Consider the following 12,492-nt stretch of genomic DNA (forward strand, 5'->3'; position numbering starts at 1 on the left):
GTCTAACCATCCATCAGTGCCTCCTTACAGTAATTAGATTTTAAGATGTTCTGTATTTTAAATCTGACTTCAAAAATAAAATCAAAGTGGGAATTTAAGAGAAACTGAATAATACAGTTCATACAAGAGTTTAGAGTGGTATACTGGCCCAGTCACTGCCTTTACATTAGACAGTCATCCACTTTATACAGCGAGTCTGCCCTGACACATGAAGACAACCATATCTGTATGGAACGCCTGAAATGCCAAAAACAGGTCACATAAAAAACAAAATCAATAATCATTTGTAATCTGGTTTTCTGCTTATCTGCTTTTTAAAACAAAACATAGAAGTGTATGGAAGACTATTTCTGCCATGAAAGAAAGAATAAAAGCCTCACAGGAAGTCACAGTGATAAATTAAGTTTCACGTAAAGCACCAGCACAATTTGAAATTACAAAGTGACTACGTCTTATTCTCGTAATTATGACTAAATTCAAAATTCTGACTTCTTCTCACAGTTATGACTTTTATTCTTGTAATTCATGTCAAACTTAAAAATTCATAATTATCACTTCTCAATGCTCTCAACTCAAAATTTTTATTTTCACAATTATGACTTTTTTTTCTTATAATTCACTGCAGTACCAGTTTGACAGTTTCATGATTGACTTTGAAACGCAAATTATAACTTTAAAATTTGAAATTATTAAATTAAAACTCTGCCATAAGTTCTACAACCCTAATTGACAATAATTGTCATATTTATTGACTTATTTTCACAATTGTAACTTGTAATTCCAACTTCCTGTTGGGCTTCTTTATTCATGGCAGAAATGGGTTCCCATACAAATGTATAAACAAATTAAAGGGGTAAAAACAAAGTCAGAACCAGCAAAAGAACCAAAATCCTTTAAGTTGGAGACAGAAACTCTGATAAAGTTGTGACTGAATGTTGTGGAGGCGAAGGCAGCGGCTGCCTCCTCCACCAGCGGGGGGTTTGGTGAGATGTTCGGACGATGGTGGGTTTCCATAAAAAGCCGATTCTCTCTCCTGAACGTAGAAGGAGGTGGTGAGGGTCGGCCATCTGAACGTATCATTCCAACCACACCACCGCCTCTTCGTCGCTGTCTAGACTGTGATTAGCAGCTGGTGGCGAGCCACACTGATGGTTAGTGGTTAGAGTGGAGACGAGCTGATGCTCTGAACACCAGGCATAGGTTTTCTGTAATTTACAGACTGTAGAGCGAAGCTCTTTCAAAAGGTGCTAATTTACCAATGTTTGTTTGTAGATCCGTATAAAAGCAAAGCTTTTCTCTTAAGCCTTCATAAAATGTGACCACATGAAAAGGAATCAGATTCCAGTTTGGCTCCTGTCAGATATTTGTTTAATCCTGCAGGAGTTAAGTCAATAGTTTCTAAAACTGGTGGTTATTAAAGATTTTAGGCTTTTTAAAAAAATTGTCACTTAGCTCCTTATAGAGCAGCGGTCTGCTCCCTGTGGCCACTTTTGCTCTTACAAAACCAAAAAGGAAATGGTTGAATCCAGTAAGAAAAGATTGTTTTAGGAGTTTTGCTGTAAGCTTTTCTGCAAAATCTGCATGTAACATCTGCAACAGTGTTTTAAAAGCAAGGAGCTTTAAACTTTGCTTCCTAGTTTACTTTATTTTCCATATTTGTAGAAACGGCTTGCCGTATTCTACCAAATTGTTTTTTTCTTTGTTTTACAATTTTAAAATAGATTTTGCTTTGGCTTCCTAAAACATTTTGCAGTGCATATTTATAAATAATAAAATAAGATTTTCATTGAAAGAAAATGCAACAGCAAGTCTTTTCTCAATTATATAGAATTTCAACATGTCAAAAAAAAGAACATTTTTGTTATAATTTTTCTACATAAATATGAAAATGTAAATATGCATGTTGGAGTATAATCCAAACCTTCTCCGGTGTCAAAAACTGGCAGCAACTCTGGTTCTGATCAATCTTTCTTTTTGATTCAAAGTCAAAAACGTCATTGAAAATTACATACTTTTCTATTCCAAACATGGAAATGAACATAATTACAACAGATGAAAAATAGCTCATTGGAAAAACAGACAAGTATATTTTGCACCAGGGAATGATTAGAAAAACTGCATAAAAATAGAAATCAAATTGCAGTAGCAGAGTATCCAAAAACGCCTTTTATTGAAAATCTATGCCACAGAACAAACTGAAGGGACAGAGATCATTTTATTTGGTTTAAGAGAAATCAGAAAAACATTATGGATAAAAATTCACTCCAGAATACATAAGAACAGCAAAATGATTGTAATGAAACCTTCAAAGTTGTTCTCAGGAGGGTTAAAACAGTTTTACCTGAATAAGAGGATAGTCTTCAAAAATGTTAATGCAGCATTAAGCAACAGGTGGGAGAGGGGGAGTCTAACGCTATGCTCCATGCAGCAGGGGAAACTCCTGTCACTGGGAATAATTTACAATAACAGTTTTAGTCATTGTTGAAAACTAACCCTAAATATAATTAATGATCCCAGCTCAGAAGTTTTAAATCGCCTCATTAATCTTTAGTTTCCTGCACAATTTGTGGTTTTCTGCTCTTCCAAAAGAGTTGGAAAAAGCCATGAATAAAGTACTTTAAGACATGCGGTTTGATCAGGAACAACAGGATAACAGCATGTTTACAAAACTGGCTCAGGATTGCAGGAAATGTTGCAGCATGTTGGTGGAACCACTGAGGAAGCAGAATGTGAAGCAGAAACACCAGTCAGAGTTTAAACTGCTTCCAGAAAAATCTAATTTACACGACTGAATCGACAGTTTTATGCACTTACAATGACTTTTCTGTCAAGCCACACCAGCACACACCCAAACATATTAATTCCCATTATATTTTGTCTCTGACATTTTCTTTCCAAATGGAATTGAAGTGTCTCCTTAACCTGTCATATCTTCTACATAAAACACGGCAGACCCATAAAGTTTTACTTGTGTGGCCAATAGATGGTTCCCACATTCACGGTTCAATCATTTTTTGAATTAAACTCACAGTTTTCACACATTGAAGCCTTTTTTCAGGCTGCGTCTGTCGGTGTGCCCAACGTTTTCCTCCCAAAAGGAGGGAAGTAACCATAGTAACCAGTAACTCACTTTTTTTTGTTGGTTTTCCTTCATTTTATGCCGATATTTTCTGTGGGTTTGTCCAGGAGGTGCATCAATACTTTGGCATATGTCCTGTTACCTAGCAACCGTGATCGTCCTAAATACTAGCTCGTAGAAATGTTTTAGTTTTGTATTACTTAAGCAATCAATTCAATTCTCGTTTTTTTTTTTTTTTTTTTTTTTTACAAAAATATAGGTAGCAAAAAAAGACGATTGTTCAAGCTTTTAATTTTTGTTGCACCAGATTTACTTTTTTGTAAAATTCTATAGAAATCCAATTTTTATAAATTTTTTGCTCAACTTTTAGCTGTTTGAATGATTGATGCTAATGACGTTTGGTTTTCTGGTGCCAAACTGGTAGTTCTGCTCCTTGCTGAGCCGTTTGGAGGTCGGTCGGTCTCGCTCACTTCTTTAGCCTAAAATAACCAGAGGTGACACAGTTTGAAGCCGTCTTAATGACACAATGTATGTCTCTGAAAAGTTTAGTTTCACCTGCTCAGCAGAATCATTTCCTGCATAGAGAGGTGCTAGGATTAATTTACACTGTTTTGTTAAAACCCAGAGTTACCTGCTGAGAAGCTAAAAGAAGAAACTCAGTTTGCATCTTTAGCTTTTTCCTTGCAGAGTGACGTTAGGCGTAAGCGACCCAGGCTGTTGCCCTTTAGCCTGACTGCTGGTACAATTAAAAATAATCTGCCTGGGTGAGGAGCACATTAAGCCCCGGTCCAAGATTTTTAAATGAAGAAAAATGGGGCTCATTGAATCCAATTTAAATGTGTCTAACAGACTGGGGAGAAGAAGCCAATTAAACGGCATGGATGTGTTTTCTGTTCAGCAGCCCAGTGTGGACTCTCTGCTCTTTACGGCAGGAAAACAAAAACTTTTATTTAATTAGAAGGTTTTTCTTAAAGTGACTTTTGTTGCTTCTGCTCTGGTCTACAAAACTTAAAATTATGTTAAAATTGATTTCCTAAATAACTCTTTACTTTAATGTTATGTTTTTCTCTATCATTACCAAGGACGCCTGTCCACATCACTGATCATTCGTAAATCAAAGGAACTGAACTTCCATATTTGATTCTTGTAGGTATAGAACAGTTTTAAATAGTTTTTATTTCTGAGCCCCGTTTAATCAAATTCTAGTTTATCTTAGAAAGTCGGTTCATTTTGGGAGGTGTGAATGCGTAATCAAACTGTGGACCAAAAATTGAGCTCTAGTCCGCCTACAAACCTCGGTCTCTGTTCGGTTGAAGTGAACTCTGGTGCAGTTTGAATGTACATGTGAACGCCAAGTAGATCGGAGATCGCTCCAAAAGCAGGAAGTGCACTATAGCGCAGGGCATTCTGGGTAAATACAACCAAAAGAAGTGCACAAGTCTAGAGGTAGCTGGAGAAATGGCTCATGATCTTTATCCAGCGACAAAAGAGAAATCCCACAACCACTAAAACTTAATTAAAATGAAGACTAAGCAGCCATTGTTTAGGCTGGAGAAGCCCAGCGATGTTGTAATGGTTCTGCTGGAGATTCTTCAACTCCCACTGGGTGTTTAAATCAGCATCCTTTAAGGCTGGTAGGATTTACATAATTTAACACCAAAATTAAAAAGTGGTGAGTGATGCAAGCTGCTCCTCCTGAGGGGAAAAGCTGGTGAAAATTTCCCTAATTTGAGGTTTGATTAATTTTTGTTTGCTTTGTTTTTATCTTTATAATATTTTTGGTTTTCCCTTCTGAAATTCAACTTGAAAATATATTCCACATAGTTCTAACTCATGGGAATTAAAGTGACGATAAACTGAAATGATAGTCAAACATTTTTGTAAAAAGTCCATCATTTAGACAGAAGCCAGCTGAGCTGAAACTGCGTCCTGGTTTTATCATCCATCCATTCGTTCTGCTGATTCATTATTCCCTGAAACCGTCTTCTCCTCACCACCTCTGGTTTCTGGCCCATTGCTTTGCAGACTTTTTCTATTAACATTTCCATTTTTTTCCTTCTCTGTCTCAAACGATTCCCATGCTTTGGAATATACAGTCAGCATATTTTGCAGGATAATCAGACGAGGGATTAGAGACTTATGGTTCAATGTGATTTCCCTCGTTAACTTTGTAAGAGAGCAGAAGGCCATATTTTCTGAGCGCTGTTTAACCAAGAGATATTATCTGTCGCTCTGCTCTGCTTTTTAGAAATATCACCCAGAGACCTTCTTCTCGGTCTCTAAAGGCTCCACTAATCTCACCTTTAAGTAGAAGAATAATTTGGTAATATTATTTCATTTAATGCATATTAACTCTGGGTGAGAAATTGTTCCCATCTGTGGATGGGAACAATCCACAGATGGATTGTTGCTGTGGTTTCTACACCCCATAATATACTGCTGAGCTCACTTTTTAAACCAGCAAACCTAAGCTCATAATCACTCCAGTTAAAGTTCCTGAACCCCCTGAACTTCATGCTTTCTTTCTACCTAAGAGACCACTCAAACAGGAAGCAATGCCTCAGTCATTTACGGCTCCATTTTCAGGTTTCAATGGAAACTGAAACCATTTTTAACCAAAGAGGACAAAATATCATTTCACCAAAACCCCCCGACATGTAAACCATCACTGACTGCACCTCTCTGTTTCCATGAAGTTGATTTAATTTAAATAAAGTGAGGCTCACTATGGGAGCCTAAATGATGGGTTGCAGACATTAAACCACCCCACCAGGCGAGCAGACACGATGAAGACGTCTTGTCCTGCGTCCTTCTCGTCAGTGTGCCAGTTTTCAGTTCTAAACTTATCTTCTCGTACTTTTAATGTATTCGTGTTTGTGCGTCAGTGAGGCTTTGCTCTTGTCCATTTTCCAGCGCACACCCACAGCCCTTCTGTCCACTTCCATACCAGCGTATGCACAAACCGTCACGTCCAACTTTCTGTCAGGTTACAAAAATCAGAGCCTTTTTCTGTCAAACAATACAGACGATAATTATCGGAGGCAGTGATGAGTGGCAACCTGAAGCTGTTCTTTCCCAGAACACATGACTTTCTCATGTCTTAAATAGTTTACTTTTCCAGAATTTACAGACTTTCCAGGAAATCACTTTACTTTTTTAACCATGACTGGAATTACCTGGGTGCTTTCTCACATTTCAGGTTATTTTATTAGATTACACAGGATCCCTTTGAGTTACTTTTTTGAACTTCAGATGTTAATTTAGTACTAATTAATAATTTGTTGTTCACTTAGTTACTTTCTAGAAACTAACTGGTTACTTTACTTAAACTTAAGTTACTTGCCTGAATATCTGAGGTTCCAAGAAACTTAACGTTTGTTACTTTCAAGAAACTTTGAATATTTGTTCTTGGAACTCGGTGATTAACTTTAAGGAACTAACATTTCTGCTTTCTTGGAAATCACTCTCAGGCTCTAAGGTTTACTTCAAGATTTAGTTGTTGTTTTTTTGTCCCCTGTAAAAATGAACATTTTAATTCCCTGAAAACTAAAAAGTACTTTATCTTTTGCAGAAGCTTGATGGTGCAGATTACAACTTTTTTTCTTCTTTTTTAGGTATATAGTTAAATATTCAAATGAAAATACAACTTTAGAAGCCTAAATACCTTAACATGGTATCTGCTAGGCAGCCAATCCAGGAGTGCCGTTCAGTTTCCTTAGAGCTGATTGGCTGAACCCATTAAATAAAAATGCTTTCAATATTTACTCAAGGTAAATGTTTAGAGAGAATTGCAGACTAAATAACGTTTGAAAAAAGTGTTTCTGTAAGATTAAGATGCTTTGGATAAAGTAAAGGGAGAAAATCATAAAAACATGAAATAAAGGTTCATTGAGGATTTTCTTTTAAACATGACAAATATTAATAGGAATCACATTTTCTTTTCTGAATCAGTGAAAGGATTACAAAGTAAAACATTACTCTGTGTAAGTCAACTCAAACTGGGACTTTTTTTCACACTCAGAACTTTCTCCTCCGATTTGTAAAGTGCCAGGCTGGCTTATTAAACGTTATTCCTCACGACGCATTAATATGTTTTCATTTTGCGCCGTCACTCATTTTATGGCTTGGAGACGTGCAGCTGTGCAGATGGTTCTGTTCGATGTGCGGAGCGAGAGCCGTCCCGCGCGGCGTCTCGTGTTCTGTTTGGACGGCGCCGCGCCGAGGGGCGAGCGAGGCGCGGAGGCATGGTTCGAGTTAGGAGTTTCCTCTGGGGAGGCAAAGACAGATGGAGGAAGGGACACGAGAAATGTACTGAAGGAATTAAGGTTTTGTAAAACATTTGTTGTGTGCTGTTGAAATCCCTGGGAGACGTCTGAATAGACCTGATGAAATGTGCAGCACGTATTTCATCCATAGTTTTAATTTCCTGGGTTTAGCTTTTGTGTTTAATACTTGGATGAAACATATTTGACACACTTAGAGAAATCGGCAGACAGAAAATGACACGGTTGAGAAGGATATTATGCCCTAATAGTCCTAATGCCCGATTTTTACATTTGCCATTAAACATGACTTACTTAGCACTCATGCATTATTAGGTATTTAGTTGTTGCTGAAGTGTCATAAAAATGGATCAGGAGACAGTTTGTAATGGCTGAGAATGTCCTGATCATTAAACAAACAGATTTTAGGGCCTGGAGGCTATTTCTCTAAGCAATTAAATTAACTTCTGTCTCCTTTTTATAGATTAGTCCATAATAATTTTTATGAAGACTTCTCTATCAAATATGACCAATAAAAATATAAACATGCTTCATTTACACCCCCTGCTCATACAGCACCGTTCCCTACTCAATGTGTTATTTAGTCACACACCATAAGTCAATGTTGGGGGGCAGCAACTGCTACCAAGCTGGTTATCTAAATAATCTATAACTTATTTTATTCAGTGCATTTCAGTTATTCCTGCAAGATTTAGACAAAACTTTACTGCCTAGTTTTCCAACTTTTCTGGATTCCTGCATTGGGAAGGAGGGCGTTCGTGCTGCATAGCGTTCCGCCCTCCGTCAGGCCGAGCCGTAAACCTCGAGAGGGAACCTAAAGGGTGGAGGGTGAGGAGCTTAATAAGATGCAGACACACAACATATACAAAAAGTAAGACTCTCATTTTGCCTCCAGGTCCTGACCTGGCTTTTATTTAAAGCAAAAGTTCACCTTAAAAAGTTTGTAGACTGGATTCTTTACACATTTTTCATGTTCAAATGTCCATAAATCTCAACGTTTATTTGCCGGTTTTTAAGTACTAAAAGTCACTATGAATCTATATGTGATGCTTCTACAGTCAGGTTTGACAAACAGGATTGATGGATGGATGGATGAATAACGGGGCTTCACACCTTTTCGTACAACGACATAAGGATTAAAAGCTTGAACATTTTTTCCATCCCCAACTCAAATAGACCTGAGATGTACTAAAATACTTTTCCACAAGGACCACATGAGAACAAACAGGGGCTCCAACTCCAGTCATCAGCAGCTATAAGCTCCTTCTCTGCTGGTAAATCTGGGCTTTGACCAGTCCTTCCCAGTCCAACCCCACCGGATTCGTCTCCGTTTGAAGAGCCTGTGTGCTTCTTCCTTTTTATGGAACGATCTAAGGGGTGCCATAAGATGAGCCCAGCGATTGATTGGCAGCAGACTGCATTCATGGACTGGCCCATAGATTTGCATCATCAACAACATCTCAGCCACCATTTTCAGTTTGCAGTGAGACCATGGAGATTGGCGATATTTCCGTAGTCAAAGGGTTGAGGACCAAACCTTTTGAACGGTGGCATCGACTGGATGGGGCAACCCACAACAAACAAATATGCAGAGCGATTTTGTATAAACTGGCTGCCCAAAGATAAACACAAAATGACAATCAGAGTGTTGACCACAGCGTCTCACTGCCCACCATGTTCCCACATTTCCCCCCCACATTCCTGCCAGTATTCACACCCACTTAGTGTGAACACTCTGCTGATGGAGACACACCCAGCTGGCTAGAACCAAATCAGATATGTGGTTCTGCTTTGAGACTTGACACCCCAGAATCAGATAGTTGAATTAAATCTTCAGCATCAGGTTCAGCAGAGGCCTGGTGGGAAGTCGTTCGATATCTTATAACAGGGATGCAGCTGCAGGCAGCAGCTCTTAAGGACCAGAGTTATAGACGCCTGGTGTAAAATAAAACGAAACGTTCAGAGTCTGAATTCACTCCATGCTGACTTTGTTATAAAATAATTCAGGTCAGATTAGACGGCTTGTTGTGGAGGAAAGATAAGTACGGTAATGTTACGGCTGGTGACAGTATTTACTGAAACTGCCTATAAAACTGTTTGATCTCTCACACTTTCTGTTCCTCTTATCAAGCGATTTAGAGACTTTTATCACTAAATTATTCGTAAGAGGGAGTTGGGTGGATTTACAAATACAATGGCCGGTACAAGGACTAATGGGGAGTGAAAAGGCCTTGGCATCTCTCCAGGTTGGTTTTGTTTTTTCTCCTCCAACCATCTTTGAATAGATTCAGGTTTAAAGGTCTCATTTTTCTGGTACATTTCCACTTCTCCTTTTGCATCCAATTTAAGATCTGCTGCACTTCCTCTTGGAGTTCACTGGGACAGTTCAAACAATGAGGTCTCATTGCCTTCTGGACACATCTTAAAGGGGGAAGACCCAAAGACAGACTCAGAACTCTCCTCCAGGACCGTTTATCTCCATCTGACGTGGGAACATCCTGAAGACCATCAGGACTAACTGGATGTTTGCCTGGGGGGAATGACCATTATTATGAAGACATAATCATATCTAAGCAGAAAATGGGTGAATTTATCTTTAATCAGGCATTTAAAATGAGGGTAAAGTCACACCAGCCCTGTTCATTTTAACTGAACTCTAGTTCACTTCCTGGAAAGTTCAGTTCATTTGGGGAACTGAACTTTGGTTCGCAATCAAACTCTGATTCACCTACAAACTTAGATCCATGTTCGGTTGAATGAACTCTAGTTTGGTTCAAATGAATATGTCCCAGCTGATTTAACACGTCTGACGTCTCTTCTTCAAATTAACTGGATTAATTAGTCGACCATTTGCCTTTAAAAACACAGTTAAATATCTGCCCTGTTTCACTGTTTCCTGAAAGTTCCCGACAGCACTTAGATTTGTCGTCCTCTCTGTCTGCCATGTATTGACTGTAAAGTGATCCTGGTCTACTTTGTATTTCCGTGTGCAGCCTTTGTTGAGTCAGTAATCAGGACTGATTGCTCCTCTTTTCGCCTCTAATTGGCTCACATTAACGTCTGATCTCCCTGACTTCTACCTCCTCCTCTGATCCTTCCTTCCCTCCCTTCCTCAGGTGGCGTTCAGCTCTCCCCCGAAGACTTCACCAAGGCGCAGAAGTTCTGCAAGTACGCCGGCAGCGCTCTGCAGTATGAGGACGTCAACACAGCCATCCAGAACCTCCAGAAAGCCCTGAAACTCCTCACCACCGGCAAAGAATGAACTCTTTGTCCCTCTGCAGTCTGACTCCTCCTTCCTCCTCTCCTTTTCTTCCATCTCAACCCTCCACCACTTCTTCTCCCCTCTATCTGTCTCCAATCTGGCCCAAAGTGAGCCAATGGCGACTCTCGAGCGTCAGACGAGGACACGATGGAAATCAGACGGAACAATGGTGGCCTGTGTCCACCGCCGCTCCAATTGACGGGATAACTGACCAACCGACTGCAGGACATGTGGACTCAAAGCCTCGTTAGTGACTCCCTCCAGCTGGTAACGAGCTCATCCTCCTCGCCGTGGTTCGTATTTCACAGCAGGCTCAAAATAAAGACGAGAGAAAACATCTGTAGGTCCAAAATTCCAACCTGAGTTTGTGTCATTTTATCAACTCAAGCTTTTTGTCGTAGAGCTGATGTCAGTCAATTTCCCCAGAAATGAATTCACTGCCAGGAGGACTTTGTGCTTTCAGAGCTTCGGTTTGGTCCAGGAAGCTTTACTACAAATATAAACCTACAGATACCAGTTTGGATAAATAAATCTTGTAATTCGTGTCAATAAATTGTTTCACAGCTGGATCATAAACTCAAATTATATCAACATAAACAAAACCCTTATTTTGGCTGAAGTTATTTACCTGAATTTAATCAAATGACTTTCAACACTTAATGATAATTGTGACTTAAAGTTAGTTTTAAATTCCTGTTTATTTTCACACAGTATTTCAAAGTTTAACAGGTGATGGGATCTGATTGTAAAACCTTAGGATAATCCTTCTACTGCTGGAATGTGTGGCTGATGCACATTTAATTAATTTAAAGACATTTTTCTCTTAGTGCTGTTAAATTTATGCTAGTTTCCTTTTTGGGAACCTTTACCAAGCTGACTATTGGCACCTGTGTTTGCTTGATCTCTCCGTATGAAGGCAGAGACTCTGTGCTTACAGTTGCAAACTAATGGAGTGTGACAACAAAACAAAACTTTTTAAGCCCAACATAAATGCACCAACTGTGCAGCCAATGTTTCTCAGGCTTTAAGAAATTGTTCTACTCTTATTTGAATGTTCAATGCTGAACTGAAACCTTTGAACACCTGATTATGGCCTCATTGTTGAATGTTAGTTCACAGGTAGTAATAGTTTGGGTTTTTTTTACAGCCGTATGTTGATTTAACATGCTGACTCAAACCATTAGCATGCTACTGTAACATTAGTCCTTTCCTGCTAATAAACATCTTGGTAGATTTTATCCGTTCTTTACAATCTGTTAACATGACAATGAAAACATCCACAGCTTTGCTCTAAATGTCTCATTCACCACTAGAAATTTGTACAATAAAGGTTTAGAGGTTGTTCTGAATTATTTGGTAACTAATCATTTCCCGTTAGCATACTAAAATTAGCTGTAGAAAGTTGTTGTTATTTATAGACATGCTAACGTGATTTTTAGCAATTTTATACTACAGTGTAAAATTCTGTGAAGTTTATCTACAGTTTTGTTTCTAACATTCACTCATTTATTACAAAGTGCACCAGAGGTTAATAATTTGACTAACAGTAGAGAGGTTGATCAAATGAAGTTTCCTACTTTGAACATTAGCATGCTAAATGAGCTTTGTCATTCAAACTTTACTTTTACATGCTAATGCTAACTCACTAATGGACATCTTGGCTAACGTTGCTTTAAAATCTAACACAAAAATGAAGAAAACCCACAGCTGTTTTTAATGGCTAATAAATACACATTAAAAATGTATGATTTAACATAATTTCTACTAAGATAACGCTAACAGCAGCATGCTAAACTAGCTTCACAGTAGCATGTTCTAAGCATACTATCATGCTTATGAACATTTTCCCAACTTTATCCTTTTAACTT

General features: G+C 38.5%; 1 protein-coding gene across 1 annotated transcript in view; it reads left to right on the forward strand.

Annotated features, from left to right (window-relative positions):
- vta1 (vesicle (multivesicular body) trafficking 1) overlaps positions 1-10,779 on the forward strand; it is a 32,964-nt gene extending 22,185 nt beyond the window's left edge. The window contains exon 6 of the mRNA XM_015023065.1: positions 10,479-10,779. Within this exon, the coding sequence (XP_014878551.1) occupies positions 10,479-10,624 (146 nt within the window). The 3' untranslated portion in view covers positions 10,625-10,779. The remainder of the gene's footprint in view (positions 1-10,478) is intronic.
- The last annotated feature ends 1,713 nt before the right edge of the window (positions 10,780-12,492 follow it).

Source organism: Poecilia latipinna, unplaced genomic scaffold, assembly GCF_001443285.1.
Source record: "Poecilia latipinna isolate Pla-1442-1.1 unplaced genomic scaffold, P_latipinna-1.0 Scaffold3189, whole genome shotgun sequence".
In the NCBI taxonomy this organism is placed as follows: domain Eukaryota; kingdom Metazoa; phylum Chordata; class Actinopteri; order Cyprinodontiformes; family Poeciliidae; genus Poecilia; species Poecilia latipinna.